This window comes from Theobroma umbraticum, unplaced genomic scaffold, assembly GCF_002168275.2.
Source record: "Theobroma umbraticum cultivar Fairchild unplaced genomic scaffold, ASM216827v3 scaffold_147.0, whole genome shotgun sequence".
In the NCBI taxonomy this organism is placed as follows: Eukaryota; Viridiplantae; Streptophyta; class Magnoliopsida; order Malvales; family Malvaceae; genus Theobroma; species Theobroma umbraticum.
The window spans coordinates 9054012-9076916 of record NW_018397259.1 but is presented as its reverse complement, the minus strand read 5'-3'; the positions used below and the strand labels follow the sequence as shown (position 1 = coordinate 9076916).

The 22905-nt window shown below is 34.7% G+C and overlaps 3 protein-coding genes across 6 annotated transcripts; 1 reads left to right on the top strand and 2 right to left on the bottom strand.

Annotated features, from left to right (window-relative positions):
* Nucleotides 1–567: 567 nt before the first annotated feature.
* LOC110415255 (uncharacterized) lies at nt 568–2423 on the top strand. The gene is made up of 2 exons (XM_021426849.2): nt 568–1190; nt 1419–2423. The coding sequence occupies exons 1-2, from the start codon at nt 1056–1058 to the stop codon at nt 2193–2195; spliced, it is 912 nt and encodes a 303-aa protein (XP_021282524.1). The 5' UTR covers nt 568–1055; the 3' UTR covers nt 2196–2423.
* Nucleotides 2424–6230: 3807 nt separating this feature from the next.
* LOC110415281 (glucan endo-1,3-beta-glucosidase 8-like) lies at nt 6231–10365 on the bottom strand. Its single transcript, XM_021426877.2, is given in 7 exon segments — nt 6231–6576; nt 6579–6695; nt 6698–6790; nt 6793–6909; nt 6912–7049; nt 7052–7470; nt 9117–10365. Coding segments are annotated over 7 exon segments (1425 nt in total). The 5' UTR covers nt 9458–10365; the 3' UTR covers nt 6231–6376.
* Nucleotides 10366–16354: 5989 nt separating this feature from the next.
* LOC110416040 (transcription regulator NOT2/NOT3/NOT5 family protein) lies at nt 16355–22901 on the bottom strand. Of its 4 annotated transcripts, none has more exons than XM_021427865.2 (16): nt 22605–22901; nt 22124–22255; nt 21756–21893; nt 21308–21358; nt 21003–21092; nt 20763–20909; nt 20471–20575; nt 20136–20195; nt 19270–19980; nt 19017–19187; nt 18637–18802; nt 17980–18122; nt 17335–17610; nt 17079–17219; nt 16815–16996; nt 16355–16710 (listed from the first exon to the last, which is right to left on the bottom strand). In XM_021427865.2, the coding sequence occupies exons 1-16, from the start codon at nt 22695–22697 to the stop codon at nt 16644–16646; spliced, it is 2673 nt and encodes an 890-aa protein (XP_021283540.1). In that variant the 5' UTR covers nt 22698–22901; the 3' UTR covers nt 16355–16643. The 4 variants fall into 4 exon arrangements, with proteins under 4 accessions (XP_021283540.1, XP_021283538.1, XP_021283539.1 ...); XM_021427863.2 differs by having other exon boundaries at nt 19270–19983; nt 22605–22900; XM_021427864.2 differs by having other exon boundaries at nt 19270–19983; nt 20136–20192; nt 22605–22900.
* Nucleotides 22902–22905: the final 4 nt, after the last annotated feature.

The window sequence follows — 22905 nt, the reverse complement described above, 5'->3', positions numbered from 1 at the left end:
TGATCACTGAGAATATCGAAGATGGGACTCTTCTGAATAAGGCTGCAACCCCCAAAATATCCATGGCCTAACATTAGAAAGATTGACTGACAATAGATCATTTGATAAAATGAACATTCATAGTGTAACAAATGACTATGATCAGCAAAGTTATTGGTTCCCCACCATTAACATGTTTCCATCCCTCCAGGCAACCTTCTGCAAGATCAACATCACCTGATAAAAGCTGGTTTAAGAAAGTTTTTTCTTTTCTATTTTTTCACCTTTTATTTCGGCCAAGGAAGAAGAAAGGAAGTTAACCTTTCATTTAAGAAGCTAGCAGATTATTGTATTGTGCAAGCTCACACTGTTAATGTTAGTACTTTGCCTTCCTGGTCACATTAGCTCCCCCGCCCCTTCCCCCTCTTACATTATTCCTCTTTATCTTTTCGTTTTTTGTAGTTTCGAGAGAGATGCCAGTGGCCTTTCTTTTACCGGAGCAGGCCTCAGATTTATGGACCCACTGATCAAAACCGTCTCCACAGCTGCACTCAAAAGTTTCTCTCCACTCTCCCTCCCTAACCCCATGTACCCAAATTCAAAACCAATGCTAAAATTTTAAGATAAATAAAAATGGAAAAACCCAAATTCAAAAATTGTCACCTGTCCAAGTATATTAATTTTCAAAACCAAGAAAAAAGAAAAAAAAAGAAAAATGGGTCTAATTCTTATCATATTATATATACATTTAAGCAGTAAGAAAGAGAGGGATATGGGGGCAATTCTTTTGTATATTTTTTTTCCTTTTTTCCTTGTGATTGAATAAGCTTTGATTGTTTTCTTTAGCTTTATCTGCCGACAGAAAACCAGGCCATAAAGGGGGCCGAAATTGAAGACAGCTTAGCAAGGCCCCCTTACTACTCTCTATAGTCCTATTCCTATACACCAACATTTTCTTCCTCTCTTACTTCCTGTGTTTTCGTTTCAAGTTTCTATCTTTCACTTTCTCTCTTGGAGGGTAACAAGAAAGTACAATTTTTTATTTTTCTTTCCCTTTTGTTTTGGTGTTTGTTGCTATGGATTTTTGCCAAAATGTGTCAGTCTCCGGTGAGTACCAACAAGACCAAGTCCTTTCTTCTCCTTGCTCCAAACTTGGTGCTACCTTAGCCACCACTGGCACCCTTGATGACCTTTTCCCTGCTCAGAATACGGTCAGTTTGCTCTTCCTTTCTCCCTTTCTCCCTTTCTCTTATTGCATGGCTACCCACAGTCCTGGATTCTCTTCATTTTTTTCCCTCTTATTTCTTGCTTGTTTACGGCTTTTGTCTAACTAAATGGGAACAGAAGAGAAGGTTTTGTTAAAGTTTTTGTCTTTCTTTTAGTTTTGATGAGTTTAAAGTGTTGAAATTTGTTTGCTTTTGTGGCTATACAAATTGCAGGAAGTGGATAAAAGTTTGGAATGGTTGTCTATATTTGTAGAGGACTGTTTATCCAGCACAGGGAACTGCATCCCAGTAGCGGCAACTACAAATGTTCAGAACGTAAGTACAACAACTGCAACAAAGCCTGCAAAATCCTTGCAGCAGAAGCCCCAACAAATTATTCCACCTTCCTTGCAGAAATTTGTAGTTCCAGGCAAGGCTAGAAGCAAAAGAAAGAGGGTGGCTGCCACAACGTTATCCAAAACCAAAATGAACCCATTTACCGGCTGGTCATACCAGCTAAACTCACATAACCAAAACTTCCAATTGGCTAGCTCAGACCCCCCTTTGCTTCAACAAGCATATTGGTTAGCTGACAGTGAACTCATTGTGCCCAAAAAGGAAGATGACAGCAACAATAGTAGCAGTAGCATGATGGGAAATAGTGAGGTAGAAGAATCAAAGAAAGAGGAAATGGAAGGGGAGAAGATGGTGGTGGTGACTAAAGAGAGTTCGGGAAGCCTGGAGGGGAATAGTGGGCAGCAGCAGCAGCAGCAGCAGCCAAGGAGGTGCACTCATTGCTTAGCACAAAGGACCCCACAGTGGAGAGCTGGACCATTGGGTCCAAAGACTCTATGCAATGCATGTGGGGTGAGGTACAAATCAGGGCGGTTGCTGCCAGAGTATAGGCCAGCAAAAAGCCCCACTTTTGTGAGCTATTTGCACTCCAATTCTCACAAGAAAGTGATGGAGATGAGGATGGCTTTGCTGTCTTCAATTCCTAGCGAGCAGTGATGACTTTTTCTCCTTTTTTCTCTTCTTTTTCCCTTCCTTTTTGAAACTCCCATTCCCTAATGTAAATCAAAGTTTAGATAGGGAAAAAAAATATTTGAAGAAAATTCTTCACTAGTAAATGTAGTAATTCCCTTATTTCTTGAGGCATTTTAGTGGCTTAATTATATACCTAATATTATAATTTATGGGCTTTCCCCTCTGCAATTTTATGACATATCCTTTTCTCTATGCTTCAGTTTTGTCTTCTCTTTTGGCCATTAGACACTGGCCTTCTTAGTACTTAAATTAAACCAAACTAGAATCCTAAGACAACTAGGCAATGTCTCCTGTTTCTAACCTTGTTTGCTAGCGGAAATCTGTCAATCTTAATGAAACAATCCTGCCCCTCAAGTCATTGCAACTATTCATGTTGGTTAGGTCATGAAAATCCCATGACCCGATTGCATTTTAGTATCAAAAACAGAAAAAACAAAAAAACCCATCTCACAGCTGCTTCTGATCTTCAAGGACATTGACTCAAAGAATCTATCTACTAAGAATCCTATTACCAATATTTAAATATTTATTAGGATAAATCTAGTATTAGTACTAATGTTTTATACTTTTCTAGAATTTGGGTATTTCTTTTTTGGGGTCTTAGCCAAGCCAGCTAAAAGGGGGGGGATAAGATGATGGATTCCAGCATGCACGTGACTTTTGTTTTCCATTACCCCTTTTACCAATGGATTCTATGAAAATGGGGGAAAACGCTTCTCTCTTGAAAGAGATTCTTGTCCTTTTCTTTCCACTGTATTCTTTTTCCTTCTATTTGCCTTCTAAAATTTCCCTCTCATTTCTGGGAAAAGGAAATTCTTTGTCTTGTGTTTCCATTGAGCTGAATTTGAGCAAAAACACATGAAATTAAAGATTCCCATCAAATAATACTAATAAAAAGAAATATGGAAAAGTCTTTATATATATAATTTCTTTTATTTTCTTCCAAAAATTTTGAACTCTAATGTGAGGGAAAATAATATTTACTAATTTTCCAACTTAAAAATAATCATATCTTATCGTACATTCAAGTAAACTCTATCTATACTTTTCTAATTTTAATATTTTTTTTCAATTAATACTCTATGGATAAGCTATTTTGATTTATTTTAAGTGTGAATCAATAAATTAATTTTTAAATTTAAAATATTTTGATAATTTTATCAGATGAATTAACAGTATAACTCTTTATAAGAATAGAACTTATTCACAAAATATTAATCGAGAAAAGAAAAAACATGATGTTACGAGAGAAAAATTAAAACTAAAACGGACTTTAAGTGGACTTTATCCTCTATATTAAATGTAATAAAGATCAAAAAAAGAAAAATAAAAGATTAATAAGGCATTAATTTGTTGCATTCTTACTACCTACCATGGTTAAGACTCCAAAGTCCTGTCCTGCTCACCACCGAACCCTAACTAAAGCTTTTAACTTCTCAATAAACCTTTTAAATACTATTTTTTAATTTATTTTATTTGTCAAGTTTGTAAGAATAAAACATTATGTTATGTAATCCAATGAAATTTAGAGCATAGGAGACATTGGATTACAAGTATGCAAGAAGGCAATTCTTATCTCTTTTTTCTTCTATTAATTATACCTAATGCTTTAATGTTTTGCAATTCCCTCTTAATAATCTTCGAAAACTTTATATTTTCACTTGAAATAACCCAAAGAAATTAGAATGATTGGGCCGACAAAAGTCTTTTGAATTTAAGTTGGTGGTTGTTATGTGTTATATATACCACTCAACACCTTTGTCAATGGGTCCCTTCACTACATTGCCCCCATCTTTTGAAAAGTTCAAAACCCACATTTTGTATTCCCTATCTCACCCTTTGTCTTTCTCGATATTTTACGTAAACATACATACATACACATATATATATATATATATATATATATATAATTGATGTAAACCGAAACAAAATCAAAGAAATTAATGGGATCAAATTCTTGAACCTTAACTTTTTATTGGAATTAAGATAACAACGGTTAGATTAAATTGACGATTTTATGTGCACGTTATTTGTATTTATATGTATATTTATATATATATATATACATACATATACATACGTAATACTAACTGTTTTACCTCGGAATTATGTTTCATCACATTGAACATAAAAATATATATGATAATTGCCGACATACGAAGTTCATGGGTGCATGAACATGAGCAAGGGAAGGTTAATTGTCAATGTCAGCAAAAGAGGAGAATTTTTTTCCATCACAAAAATCCAGCCAGTTCAATATTTGTTCTTGTTCAATTCCTTCTACATATTAGAAACTGAATATGAATCTAGTATCTCAAAAATTTTTTAAAAAAAAAAAGAAAAAAAAAAACCCTAAGACCTAGTAGTTGAAGCATCAAAGGCTATGTGCCTGAATTATGCATTGCCTCTAGCATTCAATAATTCAGTATAATGTGTACCTTGCCATCTTATCCTCATGTTACATAATAAATAATTATTTATTATAATGTTAATTAGTGGTGATTATCTATATCGGCGGCGAACAAATAACAATATACCCAAAAAGATTAATAAAATAAATCAAAGATTAGTAAAGTAAATTAGGGATTGGTGTTGTTAAATAAACTTTTTATTTAAAATAATATATTGGACCTAATGATTGTTGGTCTCATACCAAGTAGTAACCTAAACTTTAACTACCCACTAAATGAAATTTAAAATTTGAAATAAAGTAAACATAGTCAAACATCATATCTATATGATAATTGATTTCCCTTGAAGATGCAATGCATTGGCAAAAGAATAAGAAAGTTATTGTTGTGGCTTTGGTGCAAAAAAGATTTGATTTAAGAGGTTTCACATCCAATTGAGAGAAGCACAAATGGGTTTGTTGTGTTGGTAGGGGGTTTTGAGGGTGCATGATTGAAGAGGCTCTCCATTGGGATTTATTGTTAATGTTTATTGTCCAACCCTAGTGAAAATGAAGTGTTGGGGTCCCATCCCCAAAGCAATCTAATCAAAAAGAGAAAGATCCATGGGTTTTGGTGTTGTGTGGAGTCTTTTCCTCAATCTACTATTTTGTTTTGGCCATACAAAAAAGGGGTAGAGAAAAATCAACTGAAACAAACAAATTCCCAATTTTTCTACAATTTTTTCTTCCTTTTAAAAGATGATTTATGCGTAATTATGTGGATATTAGAAGATAGGTTAGGAGATAGCATATTGACTAGGTGTCAATCTTTTTTCCTAAAATCTAAGTAAGAACTTATGGCTTGGCTCAAAATGATTAAGGGTAAGATTTTGATAAAAATCTTGGAAAGTTTGAATAGTAATGCTTTCCTCTTTGTGATTAAAAAGGGGTCAAAAGTTATATAATTCATGCCACCATTGTCATTAATAGGTGTGCAAGGTGTCAAGTAGCCATTACCTACTAGTTGTTAATAAGCAAATTGGTGGAAGTGGACCATCCGTAGCCACAATTTGTCTATAAAAGAAATGAAAGTGTTTGCCTGGATGATGTCAAAGAACCCAACCCAATCGCCAATTTGGATTTGGGCTAGTAATTGGATTTTTTAGAGGTTTGCATATATCTGCTGGAAAACTAGATGAATCCAACAGATTCATAATTTTCTTGGTTTCATCCGATGATTAGAATGGTAAAATCCAGGACAAGCATAGTGATATTTATGCTCAAACCTTAAGCACCAAAGAAGAGTAAGAAACATAAATGGTACTTATATGACATAAGCATCATTCTCCCACTAGAATTATTAAGTCCAAAGACTTTCAACATATTATCCTGCTAAAAAAATGGTTTCTTGACAGTAAATGATGCTTTCATTACTGGGAAACTTGGAGACCAGCAGAGTTTAGGTGTCATAGAACTAGACATTGATCACTTGGTCAGCTGAAAAGGATTCTGAAGTCTGTCATGAGACATCCTAACACAGGAGAAATCCCAGCCAAGAGTATCATACAACTGACAAGCATGAAATCAATCATTCTGACCAAGTGTTCTAGTTAGAGAGCAATAAAATCATAGGTTTTTATTAAATCAATTGACAAAAAAAAAAGATAAAAAACCCAAGAATCTGTAACATACAAAAAGAAACTAGGAAAAAGAAACTGCAAAAAATAGTACATCCCAGTTATCTACAGAATCAAATTTATAGTAATAGAGATGTTAATGCTGTTAAAAATGCTATTCCCACCAGTGAGGGGCCTGCAGAAGAAGAAGAAGAAGCAATCTGAATGATAAAATTGCAAGTCCTTTGTGAAAGGTTCTGTGTAGTAGCCGTGCCCAGACCTTGAAAATTACAGGCCATGTCATTGTGATTTTGCACCTGGTAGTACATATTAAAAGCGAGGAAGCATTTCCATTGGCATCAAGGTTGTTACAAAGAAGATCCATACCGAGTCGTGTGCAATCTGAGAAGGTGCAAGCATAGTTTATGTTGTCCGCAAGTTTGCTGAGGTCCTTTGCATTGGATTGAACATACACCATTTTTGAGGAAGATATTCAACATTTTGAGCACCGGTAAGAAACCTGTTTTGATTCTGGCCAGAAGAATCTAGTGGAATTTAGGCTGCCCATCATACCTGTAGATTCCCCAATGACGCTCAAAATTTCCTGGAGCAATGCTCTTGGCATCCTCATCTATGAGGCCAAACAGGTAAACTTCTATATAGCCAGGCCTCAGGGTGTGCCTGTGTTGGCTGCAAGTCTAGGCATAAGCCCATTATAAAATCTCTGAGCATTAGCCACATTGGCGTTCTTGTCTCCATCTGTAGGCCACCCCACCTCCCCGACAATAATGGTCGTGTCCCCATGCCCTACTGCTTCAGAGCTGAAACCAATGTGTCAAAGTTGGCATCGAAAACATTAGTATACTGAATCCCGTTATCGGTAATAGGGTTTCCTCCATCAAAGAAAGCATAATTAAAGGGGAAGTCGTCATTTCCATAGAGACTGAGGAAAGGGTAGATGTTTACAGTGAAAGGTGCACTGTTCTTGCTTAAAAAATCAACAATTTGCGTCATAATTCCACTGATATCAGACCGGAACCGGCCAGCAGATGGAACAGGGTTGCTATCTGGTGAGTTGTAGACATCAGCATTTAAGGGCACAGTAGCCTTTATGGAGTCTCCAACCCCAGCATCATTAAGTGCATTTTGAATATTTTGAAGTGCAGGGAATGTGATGTTTATGAATGAGCCATTATAGGATGTGAGAAACGGCTCATTGCCAACAGCCACATACCTGTGCAAGAACAAAATAGATGGTAAGAGATTCTGCAGATTAATTGCCAGATAGCATCGTTAACAAATCCACCCATCTAATACCATTGGAATTTGATACAGGTACATAAGAAATGTATAAATCGGATGATGGATGAAAATTTGTTAATAAATTCATTCACACGCACACAAAGCAGTTGCATTGCAACATCACTTGAACATATTCCTTACTTCACCATTAACAGAAAGCAACACCCATTTGCATCTTTCAGTGATAAGCTTCCTATGAAGACACGCTTAGAATTTGTTCATTCGAAATAATTATCCCAATGAGAAAATGAGATTAGCAGTTTGTTCAATTAATTACTCTCTATCCCTAAAATTCCTTCTGGGAAACCTTCATGATTCCCTTTGATGAAGTTTGTAATATAAGAAATTACGGATTGGGCCTAAGGAGGTCTCTTAATTATCACAACAACAGAAATGCTGACAGAGCTATCAGTTGCAGGAACTCTAACTATGGTGCCGCACCAAAATTGATTAAACAGGTCATAACGACCATGTGAGAAATGCTGAAAGCTTAAATGATGCAGTCAAGAAATCTCTCACACTTTTGTGATAAATTCTATATCTCTATTCTGATATATTGCACATTGTGGGCAGATTCTAAAAAAGCCAAGATTCCTTGCAATTTTCATCCTTTGATGCTAAGAATAAAGCTGCCAAAGTAAAGCACCAAGGGGAGGAATCTAATGCCATCTGAGTCAAGTATCTGTACAAAGGCAAATAAAAGTTGAAATACATACAAGTTGAAATCCTGTGGTAAGATTCCTGGCAAACTTTTCCACGAAGTTTACATCATGTGCCGTTGGTTCATTCTCACAGAACATTAAAATAAGAACTAGCTCGAAACTAGATTTAACAGAAACACACGTAGGGACAACAAGCCAATTGAGCTCATTAAATGCACATCGTTTATGTCAAAAATTAGTTTACCAAATAAACAAGTCCTAACTGCCATTCAAGAATTAGCTCAACTAATAAAATCCCTACTTGCTAACAAAAATTGACATTTAATTTTTCTAATGTGGGTCATAAGCAAAAGAAGCCGAGTTTCAAAAAAAAAAAAAAAGAGAGGGAAGGGGGGGGGGGGGGGGGGTGGTGGAGGGAGAGGAACTCATAGAAAAGTTAAGTAAATCTAACTTCTCTTATTAGCATTCAGAATCATCAGAACTTCCAATAATAACAAGAGCTCTCTTATAATTAGATCGTTTCTATAAACCATAAAACCAATCAAGAGGAATACAGAACAAAGTTGTAATCCTTTACAAAATAAAAAACTTGAACAAAAGAAAAATCCTCTATAGCCCCAATCATCAAATTCAAGCAAAATATATTGAGAACTTACTATATTACAATAAAAATCTAACACAAACTAAGCTAACACCAAACACTTCAAACATTCAATGCCAAAACTAGAATTGGAAATTTGGAACTAAATCAAGTTCCTTGATGCGAACTCTAAATACTTCCCGAATAAAGCAAAGAGTTTATCAAAATCCGCAACACAAAAAACAATATTATGTCAACAGCATATACAAATCTTCAAAAAAAAAAACCCATAAGACAAGCTAGCAGCAACAAAGAAAACCTCAAAAATGAACTTACTTAATGTTAACACCTCCGTTGAAGTTATATCTTGTGACGTTCCTTCTAACCCATTCTTTAGCACGATCATAGCTATTCATAACACGAAGCTGATCGTTAGGAATAGCAACCATGACTTCAAGGTCAGTTCCTGCAAGAGCACTCATAGTGTTTGAATCTGCATCAAAAAGCTTCACTTTTTTTATCCCATTGTCTTTTAACATCTGAACCACCGTTTTGGGAGGCAGTTTATGTGTTGCCATAGTACCCCAATTCACACCAAGACCATTGACAAAACCACCAAAGAGATAAAGACAAAGGAATATTTGTAATAATATTCCTGGAAACCAAGAATTACCCATGTTTTTGTTACAAAATATATGAAGCTTTTGACGGGAAAAAAAAAGTAGGGGGGATGAAGTTTAAGGCTAAAGGAGGTTGCTGGAAATGGAGAGGGAGTTAGCAAAACAAATGAAAGCCAGGGTTTTTCTTATGGGGTTTTAACCGTTATTTATTAATGTAACTTTGTTAAGAATAAAAGGAAAGGTGGTTTTTGCAGGATCAGGCGAAAATCAAGCAATATTTGTGATCATGGGAGAGAGAGAAAAACCAAAAGAATCCAATAACTGAAACTGAAAGGCAAGAGAAAAAAAAGGAATATAAATATCCTTCAAAAAGAAGAGAGAAAATTTTTATCCCTTTTTGTTTATTTCACTACAAGAAACCGCCACACAAAAAAAAAGTTCTTTTCCTTTTGCTGTTGAAGAACAAACGTGTAAAAAGCAGAGCAAAAGAAAGACCCAGAGAGGCAGAAACACAAATGGTTTTTAGGGGGGCAATCAAAGGGAAAACGTTGAAAGTTTATTCAAAACAAAAGATGGGTTTTGAAGGAAATACAGAGAAAGAAAAGGAGTATTGAAGAAAGAGGAGTTGAAGAACAGAGAACAAGAGAAAAAATGGTGCGCTTGAGCTTAAAAGAGAAAATGTGAATTTTCAATTAAGGTATAAACATGAAGGAAAAGTTGAAAAATGGGAAAAGCTTGATAAAGAGTGAGAGAGAGAAAATATATTATTAATAATAGCCAATTTGATCAAACCATTAAAAGGACAAAATCAAATCACCACACGAAAACATATATATTAAAGTTTGGACTTTTTTTTCTTGGTGATGGAAATATAAAAATAAAATAAAAAGAAGAATAAAAGCTCCTTTTGGGTTTTGGAAGGAGGTGTTAACGGCTATAAATAAGAGCTTTGTGCTTTGAAAAAGTACTTGATGTTGCAATAGAACAGGGTTTGATAATCTCTAGAACAGAGAGAAAGAGGAATACAATAATTATTAATATTAATTGTGAATAATCTTATTTATTTTATAAATTATTTTAAGAAATTGTAGATAAATTAAGGAGAGAGATTCTGAAAAAGTTCCTTTCTTTCGGTTGATGTCACTCTTTCTTTTGTTCTTTTCCCTCGTGGTTTAGTGTGTAAGAATAAAGAAAGCTACTTCACAATTTCTAATATTCTAATAAAAAATTCAATTGTTTTCTCAAAAAAAAACCCAAAAAAAACTCTAGAAAACTAAGTAAAAAAAAAAGAAACGAAACGGTGTCGTTTCAGGTATCTGAATGCTTTGAACGCAGATTAATTACGGAGGCCACGTACAACCACGTTTCAGAAGCACAATGTCCAATGCGGGATCCCCAGGCCTCTGTCTCGTCATCTCTCAACTGGTTCATGTTTTTTCACTTTACCAAAGTTTTAATTTTTTTAAAAAAAATAAGTTTGTTGGAAAAAAATAAATAAATATATTTTTATTGGGATTTTAATTTTATTCAAGGATGAAGTTAACTTTTTAATTTTTTGTTTGGGGCGGGTGGTCGGTCACCGACAGGGTTACACGTAAGCGGGGGTGGCAGATGGGAGTGGAGCTGCCTTTTGGTTTTGTTTTGTGTCCTTTCTGTCTCCTTTATTTTCAAACTACTTTTTGGATTAGCAGGTTAATATTTCTGTTTGGTTTTAGGGAGATTTTGGAAAGTTAAGTTATGTCATGTTTAGCTCTGTTTCTGTTCAGGTCAGTTCAGTTCAGTTGTAAGAACTAAAAATTACAAAATGTTTGAATATTATCTATTTAATCATTCAATCTTTTTAAAAATTTTATTTTGACTGCTTGATTTCGAAAAATAACCATCGTTCGGACGTTAAAAGATAATGAACATTGCACATGATATTCAACGTCAATTATTCTCATCTACATGATGATAAAAATTATTTTTATTATTATATGGACATATTCACGTGATAAGAGCTGTTATATTAATTGTAACGTAAAATGTCACGTGAAAATTCATTAATTTTTTAATAATTAAATGATTAAAATGATAAAGAAAATTACTAATATGCCCTAGACCGATTCCCTGTATTACTAAGATTTTACTTTCAAAGTAACATATTAATTAAATTAATGTGTAGATTATTTTAGATCAACGTCATCGTTAAAATTTTTAATGAATATGGGTCGAGTCTGGGTTAATTTTTATCACTTTTAGATATAAATTTCATCCATGAATAAAAACTATATTGCAAGAAATTAAAACAAGAGAGAACTTATAAGGTTGAATCCTACAAATCAAAACTATAGTTTAGGCATGGCTTGCTCTCTGTGTGCCAATGTCTCAAAAGAAAAAAGCAAGAGATGTGATTTGGAAAAGGTATCAATTAATGCAAACTAAAGGTACATAATGGATCCCCATGTGTTTGCATTGAGACATTGCTGTCATACAGTTATTCATACCCAAAATATGAAACTGATGGGCTTATGATTTATAAATGATTCTCAACATTGTCACATTGATATATAAAATTCCCAAAAAAAAGAAAAAAAAAATTAATATCCATACTAGTCTCATACATGTAGCTTTAAATGTGTAATTGTTTTCATTAAAATAAAATATACCCATCAAGACTTTCAAAAAGTTAGATATTTCTCAATAAAAATGAAAAAAAAAAAAGAGATGGTCAATATTGGAATTGGAATTCTTAAGTATTAATACACAAATGATCTCGACAATTGGGATTATTTTTTCATCATTATAATTCTTTCCGGGGACGTAGTTTTATTTCTATTGAAATATTTTAACCCATCAAAAGGAAATACTTAATGAGGATATATGATTTAAAGAGTATAATATGTCACAATTTTAGAAAAAAGTCGTGAATCTCACATTAGTTATATATTATAGTGAGATTGGGTATTTAAGTGTTCATATTATATTTAACCAATGAAATATTATTTTATGAGATAAAATTGAAAAAAAAATTACAATGAATCAAAACGAATAGTACTTTACAAGTTGATGTGGACTGTGACATAATGCATATGTTGGTAGTTAATTGCCCCACTCTTAAGCCAGTTGCATTTATTCAAGTTTTGGATAATGACACCCAATCCAAAATCTAATTTAGGTATTGGCATTCTAGCTCACCCAAATATGGGACAAGTGCCTAAAAGCATAAAAAATCCATGTCATTTTCTTGAGAAAAAAAAAATTAGAGGTGGTGTGGGGAAGGAAACAAAGGCATGTGGCTGCCTCTTCTTTAATGTCCAAACCACCCAAAATTATGAAGATAAGGTTCATCATAGACATGGATTTATCATATACACCGGCCATTGTCATCTGCCCATCTTTACATCTTACAAACAATTTCCTTCCTCTTCATTGTGGGTTCACCCCATGGCCTACTAGCTACCTTATTAAGCTTTTCATCATTATTTTCATACATTTTTCTAGAATATAAATGTGGGTTTTGTTTAAATAAGAATTAAAATTATCATAAATTTATATTAATATCACATTTTGAAAATGCAAAAAAAGGAGAAAAAAATTATAAGGAATTAAAGAAATAAAATATAAAAGATGAGAAAGTTCTGTTGTGATAAGTATGCCAAGGTGGTTGATTATGTGGTTCCACATCATTTTCCATGTTCAAGTTTTCTTTCACTATTCTCTTGACAAGGTCCACACTCTTCCATTAGTTTCAATTTCAACTTCCCAATTAATTAATTAATTATGTGTTGATTAGCCTATTATGGTTTCAATAGTTTTGGATAAGAAATTGCTTTCACTTTAATAATACTTCTAATTCAAACACCAACCCACCAGATTAATTAATTTGATTAATTAAGTTAGGGCTACGACAATAGTCCAAGGCTTTGAATTCTTAAAATATTTAATCAAATTTTCATATATAATAATGAAAAAGTAAGCTTACCATTCTTTGAATAAATCAAAGTTTATATAACTAAAAACAAATGAAAACGTGTGATGGTTAACTTATGTTATTTTAATATAAACCCTAATAACATTAGAAAACAAATTAATCATACAAATTTAATATATAATACAATTCAGCATGGCTAGATGACATTCCATGATGAAGCATGCCCTACAATAACAATCATGTAATTGGTTGATTAGTGTAGATTAGGAAGAAGCCGCGTTATTTTTGGAAGGTCTCTTTTAGGAAAAGAGAAAAGAGAAAGCGTAGGTGGATCATAGATAAGTTTGTGAAAATCTTATCATTATATAAAATTCGACCAATAAAATAAGTTACTCGTTCGTCCACGTTAGAATAAATTGTTTCATATTTTATAAAAATCATATATGTATATAAAAAATTAATGTCACGAGTTTACTTCTTAATAAAATTAAAATTTTGATTTTAATGTATTTTTTTGTCGCGAGATTATTATTTTTTTAAAAAAATTAATCTAAATGGGTGTAAGATACCCATGCTTATAAGAATTTTGATTCTATGAAGAATTGGACGTGAAACATTTAAAAATATTTTTTATAATATAAAAGGTAAGAATATTGAGCATATAACGAAAAAGACAAAAAGGTATAATTAAATAAATCTGAAATCGAACTGATGAACAGATGAAATCACGATAATATGTACAATACAAAAAACAAAGAAAATGTGGGGGAATATCTATGTTTGACACGTAAATATCAGAAATTGTATATATTGTTTTTATAATTTTACTTCAAATCCACTTGCATTAATTTGTTTTATGACTGTGACTCGTATATATACTAGAAACTCGTTAACTTCTAATTAATTTAAAAAATTTAACGAATTTTTCATTAATAAATTACATCAATAATTCATCGAAAAATAACAAAATTAACTTGTTTTTGGTTAATTTACAGAAATAATTCATTGAAATTTTGCAAGAAAATTTTTTCGGAAAAATCCCGAATGACTATGCTTTTGATAATGATAATTAGGGATTCAAAGATTTCTATGCTTTAATTTATTTAAAATTACAAGCTTGGTGACCATCCTATACCAAGTAATTTCCAGGTACAATACATTTGTTTTGTTCATAAAGTCCAAGCCTCTTGGCTTTGATGGTCCACCCCCTCTCCTCCTCCTTCTTGACCCTTTCTTTCTCCCTACCTACTCCATGACCAGGAACTGTAAATGCTTCAAGCTTCTTAACTTTGAATTGTACTGAACAAAATGTGCACCTTGACAATAGGGATGGACGATCGAGTCCAACTTCTCTCTGTCACCTTTTTGATTCTGTTTGGAATTCGTAATACATAATTAAATCTTAACATGTGAATGAATAATGGATAAAAAAAATCAAAGATAATTAAATTCGAGTTGAAAAAAAGATATTATGATCAAAACAATTATGAGTACGACAATTGACGTGAAATTTAATAATTTAAAACAGATAATATTTTATAAATTGACATAATCAGGACTTAGAAAAATTTAAATTTAAAACATTTCTTGTAACTTTTTTAAAAAAGAAATGGCTTAATTTGTCTGCAATGAATTTTGATTCAATGGGGATATGGCCCTGTAGCCTTTAAAGCACGGCATGCTCTCCCCGAGAGCCAACAAATGCTCCTGACATCTGAAACGGCCCTTTCTCAAATTATCTCTCTTATCATATCGAAATTCTTGCTTCCTTTACAAGTACCTTCCCTCCCTTTTGTCGCCTTTATCCCAATTAAATTTACTTACCCTTTTTTCCCCTATTGAATTACCCCCCCAGTGGCCCTTCCCAAAAGGAAAAGATGATGGGGTTGGAAGCAACGTCAAGTACCACAAACTCTAGATTTTCAGGTGGAAATCTTCATTTGAAAGCAACCCTTATCTGCTGGGACTCACCCACCCAGCTTTATCACACCCATTCATACCTTATCTTCCCAACATTTTTGTTATGTTCATTGGACAATCATCATTAGATAAACGAACAAATATAAAAAACATAAACCGAAAGGAAATCTTTGCTTATGGAATTCGGATGAGTTCCAAGGCCAAGTTTTGTTTGTGTACTTGCACTAGAATGTTTATTGTACCCTTTAGCAGTTACCTGTTTTGAAGAAAAAGACATTCTTGAGGGATGGAGAACACTTTTGACCTTGGCAGAGCATGTATGTGAAACATTGTTAGTGGAAGTTTCGTAATTTTCCATAATAGAAAGCACCAAACTCTTTCCGATTACAATGTTTCGCGTACATGACTTGCCAAGTTCAAAGGTGTGATCGATCCTATATCAGTGCCAGTGCCATATCCACCACTTGAGGGTAGCTACCAGGCGCGTGGCTCCAGGATGATTCACCAATGGCGGCAGCCGGCAAGGTCGGCAACACTTCTCCGCCCTATAAGACCAATACCACTCGAAGACAGTGCTGGTTGGACTGTAAAAGCTATAGCATCCCTAATCACTTGAGCAGGTTTCCATCGAAAAGGCTCCGGTACAGCTGCCTGCCTGTGGAAAAGACAATACCCTTATCTAGCAAACAATCATCATCTTTGGGCTCTATTTTGCCAAATATATAGAATTAATGAAATATTTATTAATTACATTCACTTCTATTATTTTTAGTATCTTGTTTAAGTTAAATCTTTTTATTGTTTTAAATAAATGATATTTTTTATATGAATTAATGATATTCTTAATAATAAAGATGATTGTAATATAATTTAATTTGTAAACAAAGGTTTAATAAGTAGAATAACAAAATATATTTATTTGATTTTAGAATACCTAAGATTTGACGTAATGATGACAAAATTCAATGAAAAAACAAGTACAAAATAAAAAAAATGGTCGTTTTTCTATTTTTATTTTATTTCTCGACGGTTCTGCCATTTTCTTTAATTTTTTTTAAATTAATTTTTTTCTTTCAATTTTTAGCTTACTATGTGATTAACTCTGGAAATAACAATCAATAGCAAACTATAACTAAATATTTACTCTAAATTAATTTTCTTGACCTGCTGCAAAGAACAAGCAGGTTTATAGTCAGAAACAAAATGCAACAGCAATCTCAGGATCCAAGCATTTGCAAGAGAAATAAAATGAAAGGAAGGTTATAGGTATGATTGGTATCTCTTCTTCATCTTTGAATTTCACATATGCCCCCCAAACTATACGAGGCTTTTCCAGAAGGTTCAAATGATTCCATTCACATATGCAAAATTCAGCAAATTATAGTTATATTATTGCCTTCTCCACATCTCTTAGACCATAAGTTCATCTTCAAGGTAATTATACTCAAAGGTGAACTCAGTCTTGATTCTCTGACACCTGAAAAAGAACAAAGAATAACAAGTGTACATATCATAAAATTATACGTGCAAGGCATATGGTTAAATAATTTGCAAAGACAGGAGAAATCCAGGTCGACTTACCATCCATGTTGGTGGTCATCGTTTGCTATGTGAAAATCGAAGTATACATAGGTTCCCTGTTCGAATTCATCTGTGGCAATTTTTGGCTCCTCGTGCCGCTGAAACCATGTGTTGTATTTCCTATGGTATCTCCAAGATTGCTTCTTCAGCTCCTTTGCAGCCAGATATTGTTGGTAAGTGTTCTGCACAAAATTTGATATGTTGGAGAGCTCCAAGTGATTGTATTGCAAGAAAGAGGAAGTGAGAGAGTAGTAACCTATTTACCTGTTGATAGTAAAAGGCAAAGAACAGTGTATCAGTACCAGTGCCATATCCATCGATGCTTAAGCGTTCCCAGAAGGCAGGATTATTCACAATAGGTGCCTGAACTTGAGGGTAGCTAGCAGGCGTGGCTGCAGGGTGCTTCTGTATTATACAAGCAATCACAATTAATTACTTGACAGCTATAAAATTGTTGTCTAAAGACTTTCTTTTGAAAGAAGGAAAAAGAGAAAGAGAAGACTCTTGGAAAACCCCATACTGGAGTGTAGCTCCTTGGACGTTCTGAGTCTTTAGGTTGGGGAATTTTAAAATATGCAGCCTCAAGCATCTGCAAATTGTATATTTGATCATGCATTCCTCCAGAATTTGTTGACCCACTGAGGTTGTCACCAATGGCACCAAGGTCAGAAACACTTCTCCGGCCAATAACACCAAGACTGCTAGAAGACTGGCTGGGTTGTAAGGGTTGTCCAGGAGAAAGATCAGTGTCCCTAATAACTTGAGCCGGTTCTGTCAAAGAGCCCGATACGGCTGCCTGTAGCAAAGAACCATTTACAAGCCACTTAAGTCATCTTGATCCCTCACATTTTCACAACAAACATTCACCTTTAAGACCATACTCTATGTAGAAAACAAAAACATCTTTTCAAAACCAAAAATGAGATGAAAATGTTAATTTTATATTATTCAGGCCCACACATCATTTTACTCTATCTAGTCAAGCCACACACATGTAGTTTCACAAATCAAGGACTTAGACTAACTGGATGACCTACAGATTACCAATTCAAAGTGACCAAAGTGATGATGATTCTAACAGAAGATGGAATATGAACAGAAACAGTACCACACCAGCTATGATAACAATAATAGAGTAGACAAGATTAAGAAGTATTCAACATACAGGCGAATCAATTGCATATGGAGCTTTCATTTCATCCTCATTCATGAGATTCTTAGCAAGCCCAGAAGTTGGAACAGCTTCGGAACTTGAATCATCAGGTAAATTCTGTGGTTGTTGCTCCTCAACTTTTGCATGACCAACATCTGCATACGTATTAACCACTTCTTTCTCAGGATTATGCAAGACCAAATTAAGTCTCCCATCAAAAACATAGAAAAAAAAGCAAGAAATCTCAGGATGTTAAATTAAAAGCAACGTTCCATTTCTTTCTCAGGACTACTCATAGAACAGCCACACACACTACGCAAAACCACTTCAATAACAGGTTTTCTAAAGATAGCTTCTGATATTATAATGTGTTCGAAAAATATTCCACCAATTGCTATAGAAAAAACCAAATGGTGCCATAGCATATGAAAGAAAAAAAAAAGAAAAGAAAGAGAGAGAGAAACAAGGGGTGGCAAAAGGGAGTTCATCATTGTTGAACCCTTTACATTATATAGAATGATTTACTGTTTGATGAGCCGCCTCCATAGCATGTACTCAAAAAAATTGGATGATATGATATCTTTCACAAACTCCTCAAAGACCCTCACCCTTCAAATATATATATATATGTAAAAGACTCAAAAGGAAAACTAAGCAAATGAATGTTACCAGCATCCTTTGGAACACTTGTTGCCAATGCCTGCTGACTAGACTGCTGGTGTATGGAATTTGGTGACTGTTGTAAGCTGGCAGATGTAACACTATTAAGACTGGGTGCTTGGCCACCAAGTCCCATACCAGGTTGGATAGAGAGAGCTGAGCTTTGAGAATTGAACTGACAACGTAAGAGCATAAAAGATTATTTTTTATTTTCTCTCTTGACAGAAAGCTAATCTGACTTCCCACCAATTTGCAGAACATACATTCATCATATATATGTAACATGAGCTGACAACAAAAACTAGATTTGTTTTAAACCTTGTTTGTAAGAAGTTTTAACAGCTTGGATCAAGGAAAAGGAGAGAAGTAAGTAATCTACGAAAGAGCACCTGCTGCATGAGTGGGTTTTGCTGTTGTGCAGAAAACTGCTTATGATTTCCTCCAGCAAGAGGAGGAATGCTAAGCAGGTTGCTATGGCCTTGTTGCTGCACTTGCTGGAGCCGTTGCAAAAATTTCTCCCTTATATCAGGTGCTATCTCAGTTCTTCCACGAAACTGCCCCTGAAAATACAAACAAATTAGCTACTATATCAATCATGACCCATGTAGAGCATGAACACAGATACATGGCAACCTAGCATACCAGCTCATTTTGATTCTGAAAGGAACTTCCAGCCCTCCACTGCATACCAGAAACCATTGAAGGGGAAAAAGCTCTGCCAGGTAGTCCAGCAGACTCACTAGGGTTACTAGAATCAACAGATGCACTTCCATCATTAGCCTTGGTTGCCTGAGGCAAGATCATTCTATTACTAAGAGGGGATACCAAAGATTGCCCCATGCTACTATTCCCAAGTCTCTCATCAGCCCCCAAAATATTTCGTTTTGCCATGTCAGAGACTGAAGGGACAACACCAAGCGCTCCATTGCTAGACGTTGCACTTCCAGAAACAAGGGGGATACTAGATGAAGGCTGACTGGAGAGGCCTCCTCTACCAATGCCTCGTACTCCACTATCAGCAAGAGATGGAGATGGCCTACGGCCCGGGAAGCTTGGGATATCTTCTTCTTTTGTAGCATTTGGCAAACTTACAGGAGATGAAGGATTGGTAGCACCAGCGCTTTCCAAGACACCACGAGCAGAACTTGAACCTGGAAGAACAACTGAAGCAGTTGAAGCACCAGACAAACTATGAGGTGGAAGATTCACTGGAGCAGGGGTAGCATGGCTCCCTGTTGGCGTTGCTGCAGCAGAAGAATTGGTTGCACTACTTTTTGAAGGTGGAGTCCTCGCAATATCAGAATTACCATCCTGAGAAGCTGTATCTTCAACATGCTCCTGGCAGGAACTACCCTGCTGATTAGATCAAAACATAACCCATTTTAAGACATCAAGTGAGCATTATGCCATCAACTAATAATGAAGCAGCTTATACAGGAAAACTTGGCACATGTTTATAAATGTAAGTGCATCAACAGATATCCAAAAGAGAGAGAGAGAGCACTCACAGGCACTTGAGATGCTGATGTGGCCAAAGACGTCTTCAAGGTAAGAATTGGTGCCCCCTGCTAAAAATTAAGATTTCCTTTTCCAAGTTATTTTCCATGAAAGAAGCCATTTCATGCACTGTTCACTTAAAATCTAAGAACCCAGCTCAGACATTGAATCATTGAACACCATATTCAAGATAAGAGGCTTGTTCAAGTAAAATTTTTAAAAACAATATGCCAGTAAATAGCATGTCTCAGCAAGTTGCAATTCCACAAGGGAAAACTGATTCGAATTACAATCTCTAAATCATGGTACAAGAATCTTCAAGCAGACCAACTTGGCAAAAGTTTACCTTGGAAAGAGGGCCAATTGTAACTAAATCTTCAAGAGACTCCACCTTGTCTAGAGGTAATGAGTGGTAGAGGTCTTCAACATCACTAAATTCTTCGAAGTCCTCCTACAAAAGTAATTACAAAAAAAAATTAACAGAGGAAAACCCACAAAAATGACCAAAAGAGAGCACATAGATGATGCTATTTTGTACGAATAAATGATTGAGAAGAAAATGGCAGATCCTTTTAACACCCCAAAAACTGCTGCTTGGGATCATAACACAACAAAATAAAATTTTCATAAAACAAAACCTGATTCCGTTCCACATAATCGTCCAAGAAGTCTTTCACATCATTGACTTGCTCAGGACTCAATTCATCATTGTCCAATAATCTCAAAATCAATTCTAACTTCATTATATGAGCTTTGTGCCGTGTAATTGATGTCTCCAAGTGTGTCTGAGGGGAGGAAAACAAGAAAAAGAAAGTAATATCAAAACCAGAGAGAAAAGTATGTAGCCTCAGAAGATGTATTTTCTCTTTCAGTTCTACCAGTCTAGGTGGTCTTGTCTTTCCTTTCTTCACAGACAGCCCCTCCAACTCAGCTTCAAAATTATCAATCTGGGATTCTAACTCCCCAACCTACATTCAGAAAGGGTCTATCGTTACATAGCAGTTTCAAGATATAACTAAGCTTAAGAAAAAAATGTAACAATTACTCCAAAACACCATCATACACAGGAAAAACGGATAGAATGGAAAACATATTAGCAAAAACTAAAACTTGCACGATAGAGGGTTGCAGCCATTTTAGACACAAAAGCAAGAAAAAAGGGCAGAAAGGCTAGATTTCATACCACATTGTTCAACCAATCCCTTGTTTCTGATTTAGCCTTCTCCTTCGGATCCTACAGTGAAATTGACACATCACACATTTTTCAAATAAAGTCATGCTTCCAATCATTATCGATTTCATACAGTTGAGGTAGAAGTTTCGAGATGTGTAGACAGATGAAATACTCAGGGAAAGATGAGGAAAGGAAGAGTTTGTAAGAAAAACAGATCAGTCATGTCTATCTATACTACTCATAGATAAGTCCACAACTGATGTTTGACTATGATTGTTGAATACAACCAAACAAAACACAAGGCCAAGTATTCAATTAGATCACTTAGAGGTCTTTAGTCCACTTGAACCCAAACAGCTGACTCCACGTATTGGGAAAAGGCGAAGTTTGTTGATGATTGCTGTTGCTGTTCATTAATTGGTAATAGAAACAATGAAAAATCATGCATGACACTTACAGTTTTGGGTTGTTGGCCCAAGCCTTCTTTAGAGAATGCTTTCGTCTTAGTCTCCTTCTCACAGATCTTAAATCTTTCCATTTCTCGCTCAATTTGTTTGCGAGCATCCACCAGGGCCTGCTCATAAGAGGCACTAACCTATGTTGACATATATCAAAAGGGAAAAAAAAAATCACAATCAGCTTCAAATAATTAAATACAACTACACCAGCATCACTAAAGGCAAAGGTCATTCAAAGATACCACGTAAAGACTAAGAGATAACAGTAAGAAATGCAAATATAATTACAAGAATTACTCAATGAGGCATTCGAACAAAACAAATAATGCAACAACCATTTAAAAGGAGGATGAAACAAGCAACTAACTTTTTTGTCCTTGATTTCGCTTGATTGAATCCATGTCTTGATCTGGTCCCGATACCTTTGCAGCTTCTTGATTTCCTTCTTCAAGTCTGCCTCAAACTTTTCCTTCTGATTGGCGTTATCAGTATCGTAAACCTAAAGCAACAACATAATCCAAAAAACCAATAATCAACAACTCACAATTCAATTTGCACTACAGATAAACTAATTATTAGAACAAAAAAACATCTTTAAAGTCTTTAACACCTTCTCTTTCTTCCTTTTCTACTAAGATTACATTGAAATCAAGCTAATCATTAATAAAACAAATTTTAAATAGCTCCAAAAACACTTCAAAAAGGAGCGAAATTCTTGTTGCAGCAATATTCACTTCAATTTCACCGGAACTAAAATTCGACTATCATTCTAGTGTCAACTTTCCTGCAGTTTCTAGGGAACCAAACAAAAAATAAAAAATTTGAATTGATGTAAATTTAAAGGCAACCTTGTTCCAGATGCTATCGAAGACATCGACGCCTTCTTGGACCTTCTTGAGAACACGATCGATCTCTCCTTGAAGCTTGCGACTTGCTCCCATTGTTGAATCGGAATGTTTCGGAGGCCAATAAGAGAGAAGTTATCATCCAATGAGAGAAATGAAAAACCCTAGCAGAGATTGACTTCTCCAATTTTTATAGTTTTCGAAGTGTCGAGTGAAAATTTCGCTTGACTCAGTGAGTTTTAAGATCGTTTCGCTCTTTAGGGCTTTTTTCTGATGTCAAATTAATGGATACAGAAGCCGACGA